The 26,811-nt window shown below is 33.7% G+C and overlaps 2 protein-coding genes across 3 annotated transcripts in view; one reads left to right on the forward strand and one right to left on the reverse strand.

Moving 5' to 3' along the window:
* The first annotated feature begins 9,796 nt into the window (after window positions 1-9,796).
* Window positions 9,797-26,811, forward strand: part of LOC134688277 (probable C-mannosyltransferase DPY19L3) — a 50,863-nt gene continuing 33,848 nt past the window's right edge. The window contains exons 1-2 of one of the 2 annotated variants that reach the window (XM_063548827.1): window positions 9,797-9,913; window positions 20,852-21,075. In XM_063548827.1, coding sequence (XP_063404897.1) covers window positions 20,860-21,075 — 216 coding nt within the window. In that variant the 5' untranslated portion in view covers window positions 9,797-9,913; window positions 20,852-20,859. Of the gene's footprint in view, window positions 9,914-11,215; window positions 11,284-20,851; window positions 21,076-26,811 lie in introns of those variants that run through there. The other variant, XM_063548828.1, reaches the window with a different exon arrangement.
* Window positions 12,532-17,646, reverse strand: LOC134688039 (uncharacterized). Its single transcript, XM_063548506.1, has one exon. It carries the CDS (start codon window positions 17,644-17,646, stop codon window positions 12,532-12,534), a length of 5,115 nt encoding a protein of 1,704 aa, XP_063404576.1.

Here is a 26,811-nt window from a genome sequence, read left to right on the forward strand (position 1 = left end):
GACTTTTAATCTGATAAACTTTGCTGTTTATGCAACTTTGCCAAATAATGCTATGTGGAAGATTACGAACGTACTCCTACACAAATAGACATTCAGGAACCCAACACTCAAAATTAAACGGAGTTGAAAATAAGCATAATTATATTGGTCTCTTTTCCGTGTGGTATTCAAAACGAAGGAAAATAAACATTATGCGTGAAATTTTGCAGAACAGTATCATATATATGACTGACAGGAGATGACGATTCCTTTCCATATTCCGTAGAATTTGGATCACAATTTGAACATTTATCTTTATGAATGTCCTTTCTTATATATCGTCAAAAGAGGGGTTTCAAAGGGAATGATCGATTTATGGGGTGATTGAAAATCTATATCAACATACATATTGCATGGTCTTACAATATCTTCCAACATCGATGATGTAAAATCGACAACAAACTCAAGAAGAACAATACTATATAACTTGCTACCACAACTATCTGGTGTTACCATAAAATAATACAGTGTTTTCTGTATGTAACATTTCAATCCAGTCTCTAATTTTGGAGAAAATTTGAACGAAACGATAGAACGAGAGGACAGATGGACACCAAAATACACACTGGTCTGCTATGCATAAAGTGTGTGTATAAAAAGAATAATCAGAAAACAATTAAAAGCTTTGATGCAATCTGTATTAATAATCTTTGTGTTGCCCCACGAAAGGTACTGCAACTCATTGAGAAGTTTCGTATTGAAATGAATAAAAAGAGATGTGGGATATAGGTCAATGAAACAGCATCACAAAAACAAGCATACCTAACAGGAGGGATTGTGTCTGATATTCATATGATGAAGACATAATCTTTTAATCAGTTTAATTGAGGTCTGGAGCTGGCATGTCAGTTAACTGCTAGTAGGATGTTGTTATTTATGTATTACCGGTATTGTCATTTTGATTATTTTCTTTTTTGTTACATCTTCTAACACCGGACTCGGACTTCTCTTGAACAGAATTTTAATCTGCGTATTGTTATGCGTTTTCTTTTCTACATTGGCTAGAGGTATGGGGGGAGGGGGTTGAAATCTCATAAACATATTTAACCCCGCCGCAATTTTGCGCCTGTCCCAAGTCAGGAGCCTCTAGCTTTGTTAGTCTTGTGTGATTTTTAATTTTAGTTTCTTGTGTATAATTCGGAGTTTAGTATGACGTCCATTTTCACTGAACCCAGGGGCAAGCTGAAGGATGCCTCCGGTTGCGGGAGTTTCTCGCTACATTGAAGATCCATTGCTGGCATTCGGCTGTTGTCTGCTCTATGTTCGGGTTGTTGTCGCTTTGACACATTCCCCATCTCCTTTCTCAATTTTATATATACAAAATAGAGCACAAAACAACTCCTGGCGTGTTTTCTTTCTTCCTGAAGGGTATAACTACTTTGTGCTTTGATTCACAGACAGGACAACACAAATTCCTCGAGACTGATTGTAATGAACTCACGAGTTCTAAAAGCTCCTTATCGTTTCAGTGACCGTTTTATCGTTATAGTCCTTCAAGGTCAAAATTTTGCCTTGAAAAACACACACACATTGCAGTGCCTAAATGTTCTCCGAAAGAATTATGATAATTATGATGTTTTCTGTTCTTTGGACGGGTTGTTGTCTCTTTGACACATTCCCCATTTCCATTCTCAAATTTATTTATATGCATTAACATACATAATTTGTTTTAGTTACAGATTCATAATATGCGTGTAAATGCGTTTCTTGATGCCAAAAAATGTGCGACCTTATTATGATGCCACGTATTTTACCATATTATTAAACTTTAAACGAATTTACTTTTATCTCCCTTAAAGAATGTATTTGAAGTTTCAGGTAGGCTGAAATTTGAAAAGTAGTGATTTTACCTAACGAGAAAGAGACAAGAAGATTTCTAAAGATTTCTAGTCGAGGAAGTATTTCAAGACCTAGAATTCAATCTGAAAAAAATATCTTTTTTTGAAATAATTTCTAAAGTTTACACAATAAAACAGATACCACAATGTTACAAATCACAAATATGACAACACGATTTATCATTTCAGAAATATAATGATATGGTTGTTTTACTTTACACACATTACAGATGTAGGTCTATGATCCTTTGATCCCATTCAGTGAGGTCTTCTTTCAGGTCCGAAATTAAATGTCAAGGGTTATAATTTGCTTGTACTCAGCACTTGTAGCCTGACTTGGATGTAAAGGCTCTTTAATACTTTGACTTAAATATCAAATAATTGAAGTATCAATAGAATTTTGTACAATTTTTAATTTTTCACGACTGTCCTTTAATTTTCGCGACTTCCATTGAAATTCGTTCTTGAAGTTTGTCTCAAGTTGAACAAAACAGTTTATCAATATTTGAATAGGCGTGGCGTATACCTCTTCGGATTCTATCACGTATATACAATCACAAGAAACTTAAACACGAGTAAACACCAGATGCAACAAAAGACCTTTGTTAAATTTCACCAAAAAATGGAAACATGAGAATTGTGAAATTGTTAGAATTTGATATAATTGTATTACACAGTTTAATAAGCAAAGATTCCGAAAAAAAAATTCTACCTGAAAATAAGTGGAGCATATAACATGAAGAAATCCATGTGCGCCTACGCTGCCAATCTAAATAATAATAACTCAAAAAGAAGGAACCAAAACTTAAACTATATATGCAAGGCACCAGTTTATATAACCAGTAAGAATATTACAAATTTGCATTGAAGATGCCTAGTATCAATGTGACGTCTTGATCACAGAACAGGAAAACAGGGGAGGTAAATATATTAGTGGTAATCTGAAAAATCCTATAGTACAAATACACGCTTGTAATGGCCTATAGAATAAAACGACATAATTTATGTGCCTCATTCAATCGTGTAAAAGAGGGACGAATGATACCAGAGAGGCATTCAAACTAATAAATGGAAAATAAACTGAAAACACCTTGGCTAAAAAAGAAAAGACAAACAGACAAATAATAGTACACAAAACACAACATAAAAAAACTAAAGAATCCACCAAAAACTGTGGCGGGTGTCTCAGGTAACACGGAAGGGTAATTGTCTCTTTGACGTATGAATCACGTTAAGGGCTTTCAAATAGTTTGGCATGAAACATCACTGAAGTGACAATAATGAATAAAGTTTCTTTTTTTATAGTACATTCTTTAACAATACTGATGGTTTTTATCTGCATTTCATTATCTGTCACGTGTATAATACCAGCACAGTATTGTAACACGGGTATGCAATAACTTCACCGGGAGTACAGCTAATGTTTATGGCGTTATTGTGACATGCATGTTCAAAGGAACCCCCTAAAAAGATTTTAAAATGTTGCATTTTTCATACATTATTCAGGTCAAGATCATTCGGAAAATTGCACTCTATGAAACTTTTCAATGGTGAGTCTGGGGTGGTCTTCAATATACTAAACTAAAGAATTAAAAATCGGGAAGGTATATCAATGTTATGAATCGATTTACGGTGTTGAAAACGACGATACTTCAGTAGAATAAAACACTTGAATCAACACTGTGAATAAACATCTATGTTTATGTAAGTGGATTATTGTACCTATACAAGAATGCTTGTTATTTATTGGTTAAACAAAATGACAATGGGCCAACAATTCAATTAGCAAAAGAAAATGCTATGTTTTACATGTTTTGTGGTTTCTTACAAAGCGTTTGGTCTTCAGCGGCACTTTATAGTTAAAATGGTTGTTTGACTTTAATATGAGCACAGTCACGGCTGAGTAATCAAACAGCAGAGAATATTTTGTGACGTTAGTTGAGGAGCAAAAGAATTTTAAAAACTTAAAATTTGTTTTCCTAAAATCTAAATAAGTAAACAGTAACTTTTCTTAAGAGAAATAAATATATTTTGACAGATTAAAGACCACTTCACAAGAATTAGAAGCGACTTCCATAACAAGTAAAAACTTTCTGTGGCTTTAGTTTATTCAAATATTGTTATTCCCATCGAGAAAAATTGATTAAAAGTTGATAATAATTTGTACAAAATTGCTTTGATCTTAGCACATATTGAAATAGCTGTCAAAATTAATCACGGTTATAAATATATTAGTCTAAATGAGCACATCTCCATTTCATTTTTAATAAAGAGAGTGAATCATTTTTCTTCTATTGTCATTCATTGTATAAATAAACTATACTTTTTGAGTTAGCAATTTCAAAGATACTATAATACGCATAAACTAGATGCTCCAATTAGCCAATATTTCTCACGGACTGACTGTTATAACTCCTATAGGTGAAATGTTTAGCACCGGTCCTTTGCATGTTCTAATCGGATACAAATATATATGATGCTTTTATGATAATCCAGATTTTCACTTGGTTGAAAAATATTTGTTTTAATACATTATTCAAAATATTCCATTTAAAACTATGATCAACGGTGGTAGATAGGATGCAGGAGGAGATAGTACAGTTTGCTCATTTGTAAATAAACAACTCACATTCTTATAAAACAACTTCAAATCAGGTCGCAGAGCTCTACCATCTTAAAATCAGTTTAAGGAAATTGTACTCTGAAATTACGAGGTGTATATGTCTTATAAAAAATCATATTCTTTTTTTTATTGTAAATCAAATTAACAAATTATAAAATATTGGCAAATTATGATTTGGTAAGTTTTTAAACCGATTTGTTAAATATTATATCTTTGGTTTTGTCAAGATTAAGTGTCATGTGACTTAGTCCAAACCATCGCACTTAAAACTACGTTTATCTATAGACAGATTCCGTTAGTTCGGATTAACAGTTTCAAAAAGCATAGCTAAATCATTAGCATATCCAAGACAATATTTATGGTCTTATTTATGTCGTATATTGTACTTTACTCCTTGTGAGCACATTTAATGAAAAAACAACATCTTCTTCTTCTTCTTCTTCTTCTTCTTCTTCAGATAATACAAACGAAAAAACTAAGGCAGTTTTTTTTTAACAACAAAGAACCCTGATAAAAATGATATACATCAACAAACGACAACTCCTGAATAACAGCTTCCTGATTGGGACAACACATGGATAGCATTTTTCCTGACTAAGATCGCCGCGATATAGCCTTTTTCTGCTAATGCGGCGTAAAGCAAACAACAATCAATCAATCAATCCTCACGGACTAAGAACAGGTGTAAACGAATTGCAGCAGGTTTAAACGTTTTAAAATTCATTCTAGTCTGACTCGAACAGTAGTGTACCATTACACAATAGAAAGACGCACAATAAAATTTCAACTGAAATAATAACTAAATACAGATTAGTCCTATGTATTACGAATGAAGGACAGAAAGTTACAGGACAAAAAGTCACAGACAAAAAGTCCAGTTCAGCTTTGAGATTATTTTACTTTGAACAAGAAAACATTATGATTTTAAAAGTATTTTTTTCAGTTTGTATTTTTCATTTTTATATATATATAGGAGGCAACTTTGTTATTAATTTATTCACTGACTGATAAATATCAACGATTTTCCTAAAAAATGCTATGAAAACAAAATGTCGAAGTTGCTTTGTACCAAGAAATATATCCTTTAAACGATTAAAAAATAACAAATGTTTATTTATCAAGACTTATGAACAATTTCCTAAACTTAAAGATAAATATATGTAATAAAAAGAAAATACTTCATGATCTTTCTCTTATATGTTAAAACAATTGTCAACAAACTATTTGTGACTTTTTGTCCTATCAAATATGTGACTTTATGTCCTGTGACATTTTGTTCTGTGACTTTATGTCCTGTGACATTTTGTTCTGTGACTTTCTGTCCGTTTAACTTTATTACATACAGATAAAATTGAAATAATATCATGGAAACAGGTTTAATGTCTTTCCAAGCTACCATTCAGAGTGTTCCATAATAACCATAAGACATAAGACATAAAGCTTTATTTAGAGTTGGTATAACAATATAATTACAAACATAAGCTCTGAATAGCTTTTAAAACCGAGGATGTTACAAATCAACAAAATATTATAGAACAAACCCCTTTTCCTTGCACGGGGATTTCAGTATAACCATCTTGTACTTGTTTGAATAAATTGATCAAGAAATACATGTACATCTTTCAGGTTTAAAATATTGGAAGGAAAATATTTTAACGTATAAAATAACAAAATATTCTATTCACGAACCAGGCGTCTTACTATGGTCTCGGACTGTAACTTTTCAAATATTGGGTCATATATGTAGTATTCCCTTTAAGATCCTTTAACACTGTGCAGCAAGCATTTTAATAGTTTAAAAGTCCTTGTATGTAGCCACTGGTGAAATATATGAAGGTTGGTACGTTAAGAATGTATTTGCATGGCACAAGTATTTAAAAACTATCTTTTACAAAAGAATCCAGTCGTACTGTTGTTACTGCAGTTCTATTTCGTTATTACGTTTTAGACTAATGCTATTGTATTACATAGGACTTCATAAGATCCAGAAATCAGAGAGTCGTTGTGGATGGTAAAACATCTCACACTGCAACAGTCCAATCAGGAGTACCACAAGGCAGTGTACTTGGACTACTCATGTTCCTTCTGCTCATCAACGACCTACCAGACTACTTTTATAGTCATCAACAGTTCGTTTATTTGCAGATGACTGCGTACTGTACAGACTGGGGATCCAAAATGATGCAGACTCACAGCTACTACAAGAGGAACAACTTGCTCAGATGGGAATCAGATTGGCAAATGGAATTCCATCCCAGTAAATGCCAACTGCTATGTGTAACCAACAAGCGCAAACCACATCTTACAATTAAGCTACAATACCCATGGGCATAATTTAGAACTGGTTGACTCAGCAAAATATCTAGGCGTAACAATCCACAACACTATAAATTGGAACACATACATAGAGAGCTCAACATACTAGTAGCTAAAAAGGCTAACTCAACCAGAGCCTTCATCCAAAGAAATCTTCAGCACTGTCCCCAACAAACAAAAGCTGTATGCTACACAACGCCAATGAGACCATTGCTTGAGTATACATGCTCAGTCTGAGACCCGTTCCCGTTCACCAACCTTAACATACAGAAATAAGAAAGTGTGCAAAGAAGATTAGCCCGGTTTGTATTGAACAACTACCAACAAACTAGGAGAGTAACATCAATGCTAAACACTCTACATTGGCAACCACTAGCCGAAAGGAGGGCCAACTGCAAAGCAGTAACGATGTACAGAATAGTACATGGACTCGTAGCAAAACCACAGCTAGAGCTAAACAATACAACATCCGTAGCTAGAGGACACACACCACGATTCCTCGTACCGTATGCCAGAACTTCAACATACAGGCTTCCTTATTTCCAGACAGCATAGCCATACCGTTGGATATGGAACCGCCTTTCACAACCTTAGGTGGACAGTACCTCACTTGATGCTTTCAAGCAGGGCGGTACTGAGCTGAAGTATCCCTTAATAGCACAATCAGACTGTTTAAACCTTGCACCTGTAAATATTTTCTTGCACCTTTGTTGTCACACCCAGCATATGGGCAATAGTGCGATTATCATGATGATACTCAATAAGAGGACTGCACTGTAGAAGAAGAAGATGATAGCAGGGTCATACAAATTATACATGTCTCTGGTATTATGTTTGTGAGGATTTTCCATCCCTGATTTTGATTCTAATAGTCACAAGTTCAGAGGAAAACTAAGACAGGATACTATAACACTAATAAATGTCACTGAGATGATAATCATCAAACTCTCAGTGTAATGATTATGATTGTCATAAATGATATTAATTTTGTTTCATACTATTAGTCAACACGTTTTCTTGGAACTTAATTCTTATGGATAAAAATAACAACACTATGAAAGGAGTATAACGTTTTGTCACTGTTTTTCCCCACTGCATAGAGGGGGACAAGGGGGGTCCCCATAACAGCAAAACAGTGAATTGATTTGGTGAAAAACAGATAACAAGGAATTGAAAAGGGACAATAACAGATAACAGTAAATGAAATATGAAAATAAATCTGTTCAGTGCCAATCCAGTAGATGACTCGTAGATCTTAGTATATAACTTGTGGTATTGACCTAGACGTTTCAGCCATTGAGGCATTTCTGCCTTGGTTGATTTTTTTGTCGTAATTTGTACAATTAGTTATACTGTATGGATGTTGATTTTTTTCTGAACGAAATTACTAATTTCTATTTTTGATATAGGGATATGTTGAATCTAGGGCATTTGAGGGATCAATTTTTTAATGATTTAGTTTTTTTTTATTTTATTTTTGAAAGCAGGCAGTGACACTTTATTATCAATTTGATTTTTAGATTTTTTTATTTCTGAAAGCAATATATATACTTTACAAGTAATAAAACTTGAAAAACATTGATGCACAATATATATTTTTTTATTTAGTGACCTCATGATAAAACTTACTTATAAAATACAAAATTACCCAGATCAGTGGAATCAGGACATGTAACTGACATATGCATGCCAGTTATGGTTATTCTGATAGTAGAAATTGACTCAAGTGACAATTCTAATAGTATAATAGAAATTGGACCTAGTGAAAATTTGGATAAAACCAAGTGAAACACCAATCATGCATCTTATGTGAAATTATAGAATATGGAAAATTTGGGTACAGCATTGGAGCAGCGGTAGAATTTTTAAAAGGGTATTTGTCGAAAAAGTTAAAAAGTGAAGACATCTTTATTTGCATCAATAGTTTCTGAGCTTCAATTTTCACCATGTGAATCAGTTAAAAAGCTTTTAAAAATATGGTGGTCAGGTAAACGAAAAGAGAGGGAGTAGCACTTACAATATGAATGCTAAAAGAAAAAGATGTTGTATAATTCCCAAAGCCATAATTCATCCCATAACACTTAGTAATGTAAAACAATTCAAGTGAGAAAACTAACTGGCTTATTTATCCACAAAAAAGTGAACGAGAAACTTAGTAACACAGTTACAAACTACAACAACTGAATCCAGTCTCCTGATATGGAAATAAACACATACAGAATGTGACTACGTCAACTTAAGCATGCTATTTGGTGTCCAATCCTCCCCTAATCAGGGACAGTGGTGTAATAGTATAGCATAAAGATTATTATGTGGTCATTGAATAAAAAATCTATAGGGCGTACCAATGCTTTTTTTATAACAAAATCCAAACTATAAGTTATTGTACTAGTAATAAGTGAATTATAATTTGTACAAAATGCTACATGTTTACAACGGAATTTATTACAAAGGATAATAATGATATATACTGGAATGGTCCTGGGTCTAATTGATTTTAATATGTTTATGTGATGCATGTTACTGAAGTTCTGCAAATACAAGGCCACCCGATATTACCAGTAGAAAGACACCAATAGATATATACATTGTAAGAAGATGTGGTAAGCGTGTCAATGAGACTATTATTCATTCAAATCTGACACAAGTTTCATTAATCTTCATTTCTACGGAAGATTGGCTGTCAAAATGCTAATATTCCAATTTTCAATAACAGTTTTAAAACAGCAAATAGATTCTCACAATAACAGATAACAAAATAGATAATAGTCCTATAACAGCTAACAAAGAATAAGACAATAACAGCTAACAGTAAATATATTTTCAGAATAACAGATAACAAAGAATTATAATGCCCCATAACAGCATAACAGTTAAACCCCTTGCACCCTCTGTATAAGGAATGTGTATTAGCTCTTTTATTATGTTTGAATTTTTAATGACACACCGGTTCTCAGTTGAACCATTCTAAGAAAGATAACTCTGATTCCTCAAACGTGTTTCCAGTCGATATTTTTTTTTTATCGAACTGACTTCAACTGTTATTATATTGTCAGTGTTTTTGTCAGGTTTAGCTGAAATAGAAGAAATTCACGTGGTAAGAAACATGAATATTAGTTCTTGTATATGCATAAAGCAAAATACAAAATAACTGACATGTAGGAAAATAACTAGAAACAAAACAGCACACAGCAGCAGTTTATCTGTTTATCTAGCAAATCAATATGTTTTTATACAAACATGTCAATCGTCATGTGTAACAGTGTAGCAAAACAGGTCATTGTTGTCCTGGGTACCAGGAAAAGTACACTGAGCACTTCAACTTGATCAAATGATACCCAGATTAATTTGTTCTAGTATGACAACATCCAGGATATCTCGGTAAAAAGGGTCCCAAACGAGGACAAAAGGGGGGTCCAACTATATGTCCCCATTCAAATGCATTGATTGTCCAAAAAAAAGGGGGGTTCCAACCCCTGAAACCCTCCCCCTGGATCTGCCACTGAAATGGTTCCCTTGATACCAAACTCTACAACCTAGGTAGTCCAAATAATTATGACGTCTTGAAAGGCTATTATAATTTTTTTCTTTGACGCCTTACATCAACGAAGTAAGGCGTCAAAGAAAAAAATTATAATAGCCTTTCAAGACGTCATAATTATTTGGACTACAACCTAGGTACACTTTTAACAAGCCAACAAATAGGTTTAATCCACATTTTCTATAAGGAATTGTCTGTACCTAGTCAGTAATATGACAGTTGTTTTCCAGTTGTTAGATGTGGTTTGAGCTTTAGATTTTGTCATTTTATAAAGGACTTTCCATTTTGAATTTCCCAAGGCAAGTATATCTGTGTATTTTAAAAACAGATAATATTGTAGAATTATCTCCCCTGGTCTTTCTATTTATTTTGCTTTACTGGACCAAATGATCCATGTGTCAGCTTTTGCTATCACTTGTCCTCAGTCCAAGTTAATATTTTTCCCACTTAAGCTACAGGGCCAAATATTACCAAACTTAAATTTCCATTAAATTAGTTCAATTTTTGTTCAGAACTTTAAAAGGTATATAGAGAAAAACTAGGAATATAAAAAGGTCAATAAAATATATATATCTGTAAAGGAGGTAACATGTGACAGAAATGTACATTGTTACAAGTCACAATTTAAAACTTTTATATCTGGTACATTTATTATATGTATTGTATAAATTGTGTATGATTATCATATTGATAATTTATAGGTTTATCAAGTTTTCTTTCCTTCAAGTTTACATACTTCAATAGAAGACATAATTAAAAAGATGAATTGAATAATTCCATTGTCAAATTATATAACATTTCCAAGCTGATTCACCCAGCATGACATGTCAGATTATCTCCCTTCTATCAAGACAATTATTTTTAGAGTGTAGAAAGTGATCAATACATTTGATTTTCATTTCTTAGTAAACTGTACTGTACTGCAGGTAAGGTCTAGCACAAAGTCTAACAATCAACAATGAAATTGAGGAATGTATACTATCAATATATTTATATTATGCAATATCATGAATTGACTATAATTTTGATTTATTGCACACACAAAAACTTAGGCAAAAAATATTGCTTAGGCCAAAAAAGTATTGTCAGGTTGACTTTTTTCATGGAGATAAATTATCCTGATTTCAATGGCCACATCTGTTCATAAGGTTTTATTTTCAAGGTTGTCTTGTTTCTGACTCATTCCTACCTTTATAATTTTAGATCACACTTGAAGGATTAATTTTAACAGTTTTTATCTTATCCAAAAATTGCTGTAAATGAAACCCCTTCAAAATGTCCAGCCGTATGGTTAACATTGTGGTTATTGTCACATGATGATCACAATATTTCTCAAGGTAACAGTCCAAATTAAACTCATTACTCTATCATGCAGATCGAGATTATTCTTCTTCAAAAGACCAGTCTCTGATCTTACTTTTGTCTGCTTAGAGGAGAAGCAGCAAAGACCAATTTTCTAATCTTTGAGTATGAGAATCAAATTCTCAACTTCCTATACATGAGGTGAACATTTTGGTGTATACTTTTGAGTATATGACTCAAATAATTGATTGGCAAAAAGAAATATTAAACATGGCAATTCACAATTCAATTGATACTTTCTCTGAAACTGTACATTCATGTATATAGATGATATAACGATATAACAACAACTATTCAGCCATTACATTTTATATAGAAGTTCGTATTTTCGCCCAAGGCGACGTCACTGACAATACGACGTCGACAATAAACGTACAATAGTTGGGACGTTATGTTCCCGTGATAATCTCAACATACTGCGGCCGCGAAAAAGTAAAAATTATCACAATTTTCTAAAATTCTCAATTGTCCATTGATAAATCGTTTCACTGATAAATAACTGTCCATCAATAAATAATATCACTTTGAAATTGTCTCTCGCGTTGTGTTTTTCTTTGTAATACTGAGCAAATCATATAAAACGGAAATTATATTTAGCGATTAAATTCAATTAAAGTCTCTCATGAAATAAAATAAAATTCAACTTTGCACTAAACGTGTAATTGTTTATGTTCATCGATTACATCACTGGTGAATCCACTTCTGTATCGTCTCTCGGGCTTTTAGGCTAGCTTTTCGTTTCGGTCTGTTCTCCATATGTTCCTGCTCATCAATATGAACGTTACTGTTAGAATTGTTTGTCATCGTTTGTGTTACTTCCAAGGATATAATTTGGCGATTGGTCTTGTAGTTTCTCCCGTGCTGGTCCTTATTCGTGCTGATCTTACAAGTCCATCATTACCTCTCGCAAGTTCGGTTACGATCCCAATTTTCCAGTTTATCCTCGGACATTCGTTGTGAATTTGTACGATGTCTCCTTTATTTATTAATTGTTCATTTTTTCCGATTGTCCTATGAAATTCACGTAAAGATGTAAGGTATTCGGATTTCCATCTTTTCCAGAAATGTTGAATCAATTGCGTTTGTCTGTGTACACTTTTATTAAGATCTTTATGTCCCATGTAAGTCGGGTCTAGGAAATTATCAATTTCTGATTGCGGGTACGGTAATGTTGAAATCCGCCTTCCATATAATAGATGAGACGGCGTTAAAGCTTCACAGTCTTTGATATCGGATGATGGATATGTTAGCGGTCTGTCATTTAAGATAGTTTCTATTTCCGTAACAACTGTTTGTAATGTTTCCATGTTTACTTGGGATCGTCCAAGCACTTTCTTCAAACTTGTCTTCGTCAGAGCAATCAAGCGCTCCCAAAATCCACCATACCAAGGTGCACGTTTCGGTATAAATCTCCACTCGACACCGTGTGTTGATAAAGTATTTTTTACTATATCCGATTCACATAATCTTTTTATTTCTGCAGATCCTGCAATGAATGTAGTTGCATTGTCAGATACTAGAATCTTAGGCAAAGATTTACGGCTAACAAAGCGCCGAAATGCCTGAATAAATGAATGTTCGCTCAAGTTTGGAACTACTTCTAGGTGAACTGCTCTTGTCGATGCGCATGTAAATAAACATATATATGCTTTCTTTAAAGTTCTTTCTGAGTCCTTTACGTATAAAGCACCTGTATAATCGACTCCTGTGACGGTAAATGGCGAAGCTTCCTGTACTCTTATTTTCGGTAGGGGTGGCGGATCCGGTTTGTTGTAAGATTTTCCCATAACTTTGCGGCAAATTACACATTTGTTTAATAACTTCTTAACAAATTGTCGGAGTGTCGGTACCCAATACGATTGTCGTACATAAGTTAGGGTAGCATTTAGTCCAGAATGGAGTGAACGTTCGTGTGCGTCTATCACTATCAGTTTGGTAAGTGGTTGATTTGCAGGTATAAGATATGGAAATTTAGTATTCTCTGGAATCGGTGCATTGTGAATCCTACCGTTGCATCTCACAAGGCCATCGTCATCTATGAAGAGTCCTAGTTGTCTTATTCTTGGATATTTCATTGTGTTTTTATTTCGTGTGTCCTGTAAACTTTTTATTTCGGCGGAATATGAAGATTTTTGGCAATCTAATATCCATGAACGCACCGCGATATTAATATCATTTGTCGTTAAGACTCCACTTTTTCTCAGATGTTTGGTATATCGGCAATTAGATATGAACCGCTGAACGTAAGCGGTTACTCGAATCAATTTCCTGAAAGTCCCATATTTCGAAATGTCTATAATGTTACTTATACCATAGTAGTCAGTATGAACGTCATTGTTTTGAAATTCCTCGTCGTCGTTTTCTCCTGTAATTGTCAATACTGTTTTACTTGTAGGAGTTAATTCTGGCCATTTTGTTCGAGTCGTTAACCAATTTGGTCCTTTTTTCCAAATGACACTATTGATGTATTGATCGGCGTCAATTCCTCGTGTTAAGAGATCTGCTGGATTGTATTCTGTAAGACAGTATCTCCATTCATGTTGATTTGTAGACTCTGTAATTTCTCCCACTCGATTTGCAATAAATCGTTTTAACGGTTTCGATGATTTTATCCAGTGTAATACTATGCAGCTATCCGACCAGAAAACCATGTTTTTACATTCAAAAGTCGATTTTACATGTGACGCTAGTCTAGTTCCAATAACTGCGGCCATAAGTTCTAATTGCGGTAATGTTAGGTTTTTCACTGGCGCTACTCTGCTTTTCGCCATCACTAACGTAGTTTCGGTACCGTTGTTCAGATATGCAGTCGCTCCATACGCTTTTGGACTCGCATCGCAAAATACGTTTAGTTCAAATTGTGTCGAAGTAGAATTACTGGAGAAATAATATCTGGGAAATACGATTTGTGTCGCTTTCTCTAAGTCGCTTGCCACATTAATCCAAGTAGCCTTAAAGTTTTCCATAACTGGTTCATCCCAATCAAGTTTACTTTTCCATAGATCCTGTATGAGCATCTTTGCTCGTATTGTGACGGGGCTGAGTATTCCAAGTGGATCGTATATTTTGGAAGAATGTTTCAAAATCTCCCTTTTTGTTACAATGTCTCGTAGTTGAATCTCACATTTCTGGTACATCAGATCATCGGATTTGCTATTCCATAACATACCAAGTACTTTTGTGTTGATGTCCTTATCTAGTACATTTTCCGTCTTGGCTAGCGTGCGTATATTTTCACTGTTCGATGTCCACGATCGTAGGTTGAATCCAGCTTCCTTCATCATTGTTCTTGCTTCCTTATAATATGTATTAGCGTCATCCTCGTTCTGTAAACTTGTCAGAATGTTGTCCACGTACAAGTCTCTTTCCATCAATGTAGCTGTTGTACTGTTGTAACGATGTAAATGTTTCAGTATTGTGGCGTTAAGCATAAACGGCGAACAAGTTGCTCCGAAAAGGACGGATTTGAACCTGTAAGTCTGTAGATTACTTGTAGGGTCTGATGGGTTACTGAGCCACAAGAAACGTGTAGCGTCTTGGTCATCTTCGTTTAAGCCAACATGTAAAAAGGCCTTTTCAATATCCGTTGTTATGGCGACAGGGTTGGCTCTAAATCTCATCAGAATTTTTGTCAGGTCGTTTAGTTTCGGCGGTGTGTCCAAGAGGCAGTCATTCAAACTAGGCGAATTAGGCGACTGGTGGCAACTGCAGTCATAAACGATTCGGATAGGCGTAGTGCTTGATTCCTTCTGTACTGGATGATGAGGAATATAGTGTATTATTCCTTGAGTTTCAGCTGTTTCATCCACTCTCTCTATGAACCCCCTTCGTTCCTGTTCTTGTATAATGTTCCCGTACTTCTTTAACATATCAGGGTTTTGGGTAAGTCTTTTAATGACGTTTTCTGTCCTTCTCTTCGTGACTGCTAAATTTGTAGGCAATTCATCATGGTCCTGTTTCCATGGTAACCTAGCGAAATACTTATTTTCTCTGAATTCAATTGATCTGTCCTGATATGCTGTTATGTAGGTGGTCTCGTCGTCTTCGTCTAACTCCTTACTATTTATACCTATTGATTCTAAATTCCAAAATCTCTCTAAATTGTATTCTTCATCTTTGTGTGATATTAAAACATTAAACATGTTAGTTTTCGATGTGTTAGTTTTCTTACTGTATGTAGGTCCCGAAAGCAAATATCCGATCTTGGATTTCACGGCGGTCGGACCGATTCCCCGTACAATATGGTCTTCTACAATGTCCCAGTAGTGATCTGCACCTACAAGCAAGGATATATCAAACGAATCTTGCTGTGTCATCGTGTGTGGTAACTTCAAACCACGTAAATAACCGTTCTGTGTATCAATATTACGTATGTGATTCTGTAGAGGCGTGGCGATCATCGGTACTATCAGTACTTTGATTGGCAATACGTGTCCGGCATCGGTTTTCAGATAGATTGTTGTCTTTTCTAAGTGTCTCGTGTTTTTCTCTTCACCTCCAAATGCCGATAAATGTATTATCTCTGTTCCTTCTATCTGTAAATTGAGTTTATTCGCTAAGTTCTGCGTCAAAAACGATCTTTGAGCTCCTTCGTCAAATAGAATATTCGTTTCGATAAAGTGCTGATTTGAGCCTACTTGAGATACGGCGGTTTTCAAAAGTACATTTGATCGCGATTCTGTCGATTGAGAATACAAAATGGTAGTATCTTCTTCTGTATCATGAAGTTCATTAACGAGTTGAACGTTTGTCGATGGCGGGTTTGACGGGTTGCTGCTCTGGTTATAATTCGCGTGGAAGTTCGTATTTGCTGAGTTACTACTCCCGTTTCTATGGTTTACCTCATTCACTGGTTTTATGTTGTTTGTTGGACGTGATTTACACAAGCTTGTATGGTGTTTCTTATTACAATTTCTACATGTGTGTTTAGATTTACAATCATTTATTCTGTGTTTACCAAGGCAGTTAAAGCATAACTTTTCACGTTTTACTATTATCATACGTGATTCTGTGTCGGTTATTTTACTGCACTGGGTAGGTGCGTGTATTTCATGACAAAACACACAAGGTCTTGTCTCAATATTCTTGACAGATTTGGACTTTGCCGATTTCGCTCCGGCAAAGAAAGACGATGTTGTGGGCAAATGGTTTGTCGACTCTAACTCTTGTCCTGCGTCCATTATATTAATCTCATCTAAAATGCTCCTACGGAGGTCCCGTAATACCCAAGTTTGTATTCTGTGTTCTTGCGCGAGATGTTGTCTGACTTCCCCGGGTAATTTCTTCATAATAATTGGAACAAGTAGAGTGCCGTATGTTTCTTGTGTCTGACCTAAAGCTTCTAATCCCCTGACGTAACTTTCCATTTTATCGTAAAAGCTTCGTAAGCTTGTTATCTGATTTCTAGGCGAAGGGATTTCTAATAATGCCTGCATGTATGCATTTATGATTTTGTCTTGTTGACCGAACCTCTCTTTTAATAGATTTACGGCTTCATCGTAGTTTACATTTGTAAGTGCGAACCCCGCTATAGAATCAAGTGCTTCATATTCTAGCTGTGCTTTCAAGAAATTGAATTTTTGTACATTTGTAAGTGACAAGTTAAGGTGTACGGCCGACTCATATGAGTCCCAGAAAGTTTGCCATTCTAAGATGTTCCCTGAGAATATTGGAAGCGAAAGTTTGGGTAGGCGGTGACTACTAGCTGACGAAAATGTGCTTTGCTGTGTGTTGAACGTATGACTGGCTTGTACAGACGGGTTCTCAAACGACTGTGCGTTGTGTGGGTTGGCTATGTTGTGTGTTGGTACAAACAGTATAGTTTCTGGATTTAAAGTGTGGGTTGTTGTATGTGAATCAATATGACGGGACTGTGGTGTTTGGACATTTTGTATGAACTTATGTATGTGGCGAATCTTTGTTTCCATATCCACTGAATATTCATCTGAATCCACTATCTCATTTTCCACATCTTCCGGTTCTGTTAACTTTAGAATTTGTTCGTTTAAGTCCTCAAACAATGTTTGTTTTTGCACTAGTTTTCCGAGTGTTGCAATAACTTCTTCTTCGTCGAAATTCGAATTTTCCTTTGCTTCATCTAATCTTCGGAATAATCTGGTAACAGCGCTTCTGTTCCCCGATCGGACTTATTTCAATTTTACGAGATCCTGGTCACGGCACCATAAATATAGATGATATAACGATATAACAACAACTATTCAGCCATTACATTTTATATAGAAGTTCGTATTTTCGCCGAAGGCGACGTCACTGACAATACGACGTCGACAATAAACGTACAATAGTTGGAACGTTATGTTCCCGCGATAATCTCAACAATGTATGTGTCATTGTGAATGTGACAATTTATATGTATCTTCCTCAACAGGAAAAGAACACTTGATCTTCCTCTTAAAAACTGTATGAAACTAGGACTTGTTTTGGTAGTCAAGGTCAATATACATATCCTGTCAGTAAAATTTTAAGCATAATAAATACTTAAATATCTTGTTAGCAGGAAAGATACTAAATTCCATGCACAACACTTTCTATTACAAAGAAGATGGCACAGTTTCAAGAGAATTTACTGTGCACCTCTCAACACTATCTATACAAAATACATTGTATGGAAAGTAAAATGAACCTCTCAAAACATAATAATACAGAATATGTATGGGATATCTTAAAACTTTTTAGCAGAAGAAATTATGCAAATTCCATAATTTTAAAAACGTAACTCTAAGTTAATAGCATGTTAAAAACATGTTACTGACATATTGAACTCCTTGTACTGACATCATCTGAATTCCTAACTCTACTGTACCTGACTTCTATTGACCTATGAAACCATTAAACAGTAATGTTGATCAACTCAAATACCAATTAAGGATAAAAACATCATAAAACGTAACATGTGTAATGAATAATGACACAAGCCAAGCAAATATGACACCTTATTATGAAATTTACAATCTAGTCAGATGCGGACTGTATCTAAAAAACTACTGTTTTGAAAATTAAATCATCAATTTACTTTTGTAATCAGTAGCATTGATCTGATTTATATTTTGTAAAGAAAATTTATACCAATTCTATAAAAAAATAAATGCTTTATTCAAATATTTATAAATGCAAATATTCAAATCAAGACTTCAGCTTTAAGGGTCATTCAACTTCAAATGTCAATATCTACTATATTGGAAATGTAAAACTCTAAATGACCCCAAATCTAGAAAAGTTTAGACCTGCCATCTCTACCAATCATGTACATGTAACTTGAAATAGATGAAAACACATGCAGAGATATAGCAAAAGACAACCTCTGAAAAGGTCTGTTAACATAGGCACTTTAACATGCAATGCGGTAGGATTAAATTTTGTTTAAGATTATGATTACGCACTTTCGTTATTTTCTTGAAGGGCCTCAGTAGCTGAGTGTCCTCTATATACCGTAACTAGCATGCAATATCATCAATATAAAATTTTTGTGCATTTGACTCCATCTTAATTGACTGGGATTAAAAAAGTCACTGGTTCTCTCAGGGAACTTTGGCCTCCTCCACCAATATATAGTTTCAATATCTAGCCAATAGTGCTGGAAGGGGTGTAAAATACAAATAACAGGAAACAACTGTGTACATAAGTGAAAATAATTACATTAGATGTATGTTTCATTATAATACGTTATTCTGATTGGCTAACTAGCAATCTCGTGATATTTCTTATTATATTCAATCGCATTACACAATGCAACTTTTCATTCATGATGACACGAGGTCCCACAATAAAGTGCACAGGTAAATGACATAAAAACTGGATAAAAAGCGTTTTTTCATGATCCTATAGGTAAAAATGTAATTATAAGTATTGAATGCTTTTTTTTGTAACTTTCCGCGCTTCATACAAAATGTACTTCGGTCAACGCTTTTACACCCCAATAAATTTACAAAAAAGAGCATTCAATTCTTAATAAATCCTCCCCATTAATATCAGATGGTCTTCCTCTAAAACTGCATCAAAGAATGGACAAAAATACTGAAAAGAGCTCAAAATGTACCGTCTGCTGATACATACACTTCTTTTACAATAATTTTGGGGGACCTCAGTTGCCAAGAGTTCTAATTAGTGAAACTACTGAACTACTGGCTTGTCAGATCTGAGGTTGTGAAATTAATCATATCCCTCAAATGACAGGTGCGCTGGACTCTAATCTTATATATTGATTAGCATTGTTTTTAATCCTACAAAAGGTGGATGGTTCTCTCTTGGCACAATGGCTTCCTCCACCAATAAAACTGACCGTCTTGAAATAGCACAATAGTGTTGAATGAGGCATCAATCACCAATCAATCAATCTATAATATTGGCCACTTCTGAGTTGATTTTTATACATCTTAAAAATCCAGGACAAAATGAAAAATAGAAAGCAGATAATATATGGATAAGGTTTGTTATATCATCATGCATGCATATATTGGATGACAAACAAATTTAAACATGTGTTGCATTATATCCCGTTTTTATGTCTTTTTTCTGACATGGATGAATTGATTTGTTATTTTGCCTTATGTTCAGAAAGGATTGTTCATGTATGGTTATAGGCATAGTTGTGGAAGTTCAGTGTAAATGTTATTGGCTTTTGTTCCTATTCTACAGTGTTGCATCCAGGTAGGAACTGATTTTGGATGTAGATGGGGAAGGGTGGGGGTTTAAATTGTGGATTCATTAATATTGGTTGGGTACCAATTTTCCTTGGTTTCGTAGGTACAGGTAAACCACAAATTCAAATGTTTAACAAATTACAAATTTTTATAGGAATTTGGTAAAACCTAGAAATCAAATATCTGTGGAAAAACAAGTTTTCCTCAATCCACGTAAATTGATACCCGCAAAAATAAATGAATCCACAGTAAAATAAAAGGACTTTTAACCCCCAACAAATTTAACTTAACTATCAGACATGAATAGCTACCTTATTAATTGTTTTAACTGATACAAGATATTTTCTAGTGTTTTTTCCAGGATTTTTATCTTCTTTGAAGATCAATTTTACACAGTTCTGTGTTTTCATGGTTTTATCTGAAAAGCTTAATTGGTTTTTCTCAATATACTTACCTGACATATTTTTTTTAGTTTAAACCATGACAGAAGTAAGAAAAAGGAAGTCAACTGCAAAATCAAAGACTACCAGTACCACATCATCAAATGGTAATGTGAAAACTACATCACCTGCAGCCTCATTATGGCCATACATACATCTATTGGTTGGATTAATTGCAATGATTGCCTGTGGTCTGATACACAGTATATACATGTCTACAATACATGAAAACAATCTCTGGTTCTCAAATATTAAGGTTAGTGTGATTATTTTTATTGTTTTGAATGAGATCTGATTCACAAATTATCAAATGGCAAATTGTTCAATTACAAAGCATGAAGTTTCACATTAATCTACAGGAAAATGAAATACTAGTATTCTCATTGTTGAAGGTGGTACTGTGACCTATAGTTGTTGACGTCTATGTTTGATATGTGGTTTTCTCTCTCTCACAAACTATCAGTTAATAATGGTCTTTTAAAAAGTTTGTTATTTTGAAACAGAGCAGCAAATTTCCTTAAATAAGTCTTTTTATGTTTAAATCTATTTATAAAAAAATTGTATAGCAATTTTTTTTTGGACATGGCTTTTTGCCAGGGCTTAATTAACATATTCATTGATATTACAAATGTAGTTATTCAAGCTGTGGACATACAAGTGAATAAGTGAAAGGTGATAAGGTCAAAGTTTGCTTAGGTAAAGTTAGGTTTCATGAAGAACAATGTAAACAGAAAACAAATGAACTTTCAGACACTGCATGAGTAAAAAATAAATGAAATGGGAAAAAACAGTACACCTGGCAAAAGGAAAGATAGAGAATTACATTGTCTATATCTCAGTCATGTTGTTTTCATGGCAAGAGTCAAAATCCCCTGAATCAAGCCCTCATCCATATCTTTCGTTAATTATATAAAAAAAACACCTCAGTATTATGCCTACACTTCTTGGTGAAGGTAAGTGGCGTTACATGTTATAGTTAACCTTAACTTCCCTCTGTCTTTCAGTCTGTTTAATCTTTCAGCACCCTTTCTACATTTCCCTCATCAAAATGTTTTGAAACTCATACACAATGCTTGCTGAAAGTAAAAAATTGAAGACAAAGTTTGAATTTTGGCAGTGAGTCATTTACTGTTGTGGAGTTATGTCCCTTTTTAAAAAATTAAAAGCTTTAGCTGGGGCATTCATGTCCACAGACATTTTTTTATTTAAAAATTTTAGGCAGCCAGTGGGCCCTGACTTATAAATCTGGATCTGCCACTGACATTACACACATGTTAAGCATTTATTACTCTCCTTGGTCACATGACTTATGGAGGGGGTTTAATCATGCTGTGAAGGTTCCCGTGTCCTTTTTCTTTTCTTCAATATTTGAATAGTAGTCCACATTGAATGTGATATGACTCTTACAAGTAAACTGTATAAAAAAATCCAATATACAATAGCTTATAACTAAATCTTGTGAGCTTTTAAATAGAAAATCCTGTATAACAAGAGGAGAAAATTGGGATTAATATCTTAATGAATGGAAACAAAATGACATGGAAAAGGATTTTCCTTATTCTTCAACAATTTGATTCATGTTGTACATTATATAGTACATGTACCTGCGTTAACATTTTACAGATTTTTATTCACCATGCTAAATAAAATTTTCCTGTTGGACAATCCAACTTCCCTTTATCCAATATATATGAATGACTCTAAATAGGTATATGTGAGTAGCACCTGTTACAAATACAACACATTGATTGTAAAGTCATTTCTGTATTTAATTCAACTTTAATAAGATTATAGTAACATTTTTATGTTATTTATTCTTTACAAATGTAGTAAATGCAGAGATTTCTGTTGAATTACACATTCAATTTCAACAGACAGATAAAGTTAGACGTGTCATTGTACTTATAAAAAGGGGTTATATAGGGAGGGATAAAAGCAAGAAGTATTGCAAAATTACCAAAGAAATTTATTAAGTTTGAAAATAGAATGAAAAAGACTAAGTTTTGCGAGTCCTTAATAAAGATATACCAGTTTCTTTAGTTCAGATTGTGAGAGGTCAGTTTCCCATCTCCAGTGATGAAAGTTTACCTTAGTCTTGACTCACTCACAGTTTTTACAGACAGGAGCAAGACAACTTTCCCTAGTCCAGTCATACGATTTCTTCTTCTAAGATTGGTTTAGATCTATTTTCCAATGGTAAAATTTCAAAGTTCTATATCCAGTGGAGAAAAGTGCAGTTAGAAACAAAAATAACTTGTTTAGAATGGAGTTAGTTTATTTTTCTCAGTGCAAAATGTACATAAACCAATTTCACCCAATTCTGAATGGAGTAAGATAAGTTTCTTCTTTTGTGTTCAGAATGGATTTAGACAAGTTTTCTTTGTTAATGCTCAGAATTGAGTAAGTTGAGTTTTGTCTGCTATGCTCAGAATTAACTTAAATTAGATTATTTTTTACATTCCATCGGGATAACTTCATTTCCTCAGTTGTGATAGGAGTGAAATAAGTTTTAGCAGTGTAGATTGAGAAGGAGCATTTTTCTAAATCCAAAATGGAATATGATACCAGAATAGTTTCCCTCTGTCCATTTCACCATGTTCAATGAAAGAAAAAAAATGAGGATAATTAAAATTTTCTTCAACACAGAATGCAATATGAAGGCCTGTTTTATCAGTCCAAAAAGAATTATGAGCAGTTTTCCAAGTCAAGAATGAAACTAATGAGTTGTCACTGTCTGAGACCAATTTGTCTTATGAATATAGGTTTGATTTATTATTAAAAGTCTATAAAAAGAAAATATTTTTTTATTTTCATTATATTACATTATAATTACAATATAACATTTAAGGTTGTTTAATTACTGTAAGTAAAACATCATTTATCAAGAAAAAACAAAAGAATTTACTACTGTTCTGATTCTTCTGAAATGATTTTGTAATGCCATAATGGAAACGATACCTACGATTATATTTTCATAAAAGAACACAATGGCTTAAGGAAGCTTTCTCTGACGATCGATAATATAGCATGAAATATGTCACCATAAATTGGTCATAATTATTCTCTGATGTCTATGCTGTAGAAAGTAATAAACAGGAATCTATGAGTGCATTTTCCTTTTGTAATAGACGATAGCAGCATAATAGAACATGGAAAATTGGTACAATCTGGTGTCATGCAAGCTTCTCTTTATTGACAAACTTCAGGTTTTTAGCTTTAGGGAATACCTCCTTGAATTAACCCTTTCCTCCATTGAAATTTTATTTTTGCATACTTGTTTCGCATAGGATTTTTTTGATAAAATGCTGAACATATGCTTTAAAGTAATAACGCATTGTGAAAAACAACTATTTCATCAAATAAATATAAGAAGGATATTCCTATGATATTCCTTTTTATATTGGATACAAATTTTATTAGGTCAACTGCAGACACTTTGTAGTCAAAGTATTTTAACTGAGGTACTACACAGGCGTCAAAAGGCGTCATTATGGAGTAAGGGGGTGGCGTCAAAAGGCGTCATTATGGAGGAAAGGGTTAAGTGAATATTTTCACATTTGAAACCTTTCTATTGAGAGCATTAGGGAAGATAAGAACTATATTTTAGTGGTATAAATTAGCAACAATTTATATTGTTATTTAGATATAAGAAGATGTTGTATGAGTGCCAATGAGACAAACCTCTCATCCAAGTCACAATTTGTAAAAGTAAACCATTATAGGTCAATGAACGGTCTTCAGCACAAAGCCTTGGCTCACACTAAACAGCAAGTTATAAAGGGCCCCAAAAATTACTGGTGTAAACCCATTCAAACGGGAAAACCAACAGACTAATCTATATAAATCAATTAGAAATGAGAAACACTTATGAACCACACCAACAAACCACAACTACTGAACATCAGATTGTATGAATTAACACCACTGTTGAATCTTTGTATAAAGTTGTCAAAATTTCAAGCACTGTACTGTACAATTATTTTGAATCAAATTCTGGTGCAATTTCAAATACATTACACATCTTTTATGCAGTGATAACTGAGACTTTAGCCCTAGTTAATAAACATGGCCTGGAAAGGAAATGATATACAGACTTTTATCATAGCGAATATCAAGGATAATAAAAAAACAATTGCCTTTATACAGCCTTATATAATATCTCATTAGTTTTTGCCTCAGACAAACCTTCCCATATGTGTCTAAGAAATATAGATTCTGCAACTGCATCAAGTGAGATACAATGTATCTTAGAGACAGTTACTATTTAAATATTCAAAATTGAAACATGAGGTTTACAGAGCATTTTAAATTGAGTTACTGTTGACTGTTGGAAAATATAGTATCTCATGAGGTGTGATCTCAGAATCTCGTTAAATATAGAAAAGCCATTACAGTGTAATCTGGCTTATCTGATACTTGAGTATTCCAACATCCTGCTTTAACTGACACATTTTCATGGTCCCAAAATATGCATATCCTTGCAGAAAAAACACTAGTATTCTGACACCCTGCTTAATCTGACATTTTTTTCTGGTCCCCCAGTGTGTCTGATAACACAGATTACACTGTATTACCATTTTTTCTCAGTGATATCATCTTTTCAAAGATTGTGTTCTTTCTATGTGATGTCATGCTCATGCAGTCAGAGTCTCTTTTTCATGAAGTCACAATAACAAATTCAGAGAAAATAAAATAAAGTAAAGTTGATGTCAATTAAATTAAAATCTTGACCAATGAAGTACTGAGATAAAATAAACCACAATTGATTACAATTATAAAAAAAAATAATCAACCATTCAGGTGGAAAAGTATAAATCAGCCAAGAATTAAACAATTTGATATTTTGTACTTTCACCAATATTAAAATCAGTGATCTGAGATATCAATGAATGAATGCAAATAAATCAGTCGTTGCTTAATTATGTTCAAATACAAATTTATACAGAATTATTATATAGAACTAAGGTGTGAAAAATTTATTGTGGACATGTTGAACTGGTGTACAACTTTAAATATTTATGAATTATTGTAAATATATCAATTACTTGCTCAACATTATTGTTAATATATCATTGCTACTTGCTCAATAACAATTGGTTATTAACATTGATGTGTTCACAGTGTAATTATTTCCTTTATGTATTTTAAGGGGAAATATAAATTGAATTTCTGATCACAGTTAGAGATTAGCAATTCACATCAAATATATAGATTCAGTGTTTTCTCTCTTTATTAGTTATGGTAGTCACCTGGAGCTTTAGAATGATATAAGGCTTATGACATTAGTGTTTCATCATGCAGTGATTTTATATGAATTTGGTTAAATATACTTACCATGAAATTACATTTATATTATATAGAATATGTTTGCTTTCACAACATGTTCTCATCGCAATTACCTAGGTGATTAAAAATTACATCCATGAGATGTACTCACCTAGGTCATAGTTCACCTGTGTAACATACACTAGCTTTAGTTTTAATTTTTGCGTTCAAGAGAACGCATGTTTCTCGTCGGCAAGGATTTTTAACAGTTTACTGTTGAAAATCCTTATGTTTTATAAAGACATTATTTGTTTTTGGAATATCGGTATACGATTAATTTAATGTGAATCAGAATACAGCGCTTCTGCCAAGTTTCTGATATGCACGTTTTCGTCATTTTTACAGCTTACGAGTCTGGAAATACGACGACATAGAAAATGACCTTTGTTTAGCCGCCATTTTCAAACATTAAATCGGGTCCGAGGAAAAGCAGAATTTAGCTGTCAAAATCGGACATGTTACGTGAGTGCTACGTTTTTAAAAAGATATATTTAAACGGATGTTTATTTTATTTTTTCACGCTCAGGTGACCGGATTTTCACTGCATTAGAGCAATGCTACGAAACGGGTCGAGTGTAAAGTTTGGATAAAGTCGATTGTTTACAATTTGCAGTCTGTACACGAGACTGTGTAAACACATCGCTATATTAAAATCAGAATAGGAATT

Source organism: Mytilus trossulus, chromosome 10, assembly GCF_036588685.1.
Source record: "Mytilus trossulus isolate FHL-02 chromosome 10, PNRI_Mtr1.1.1.hap1, whole genome shotgun sequence".
Lineage (NCBI taxonomy): Eukaryota > Metazoa > Mollusca > Bivalvia > Mytilida > Mytilidae > Mytilus > Mytilus trossulus.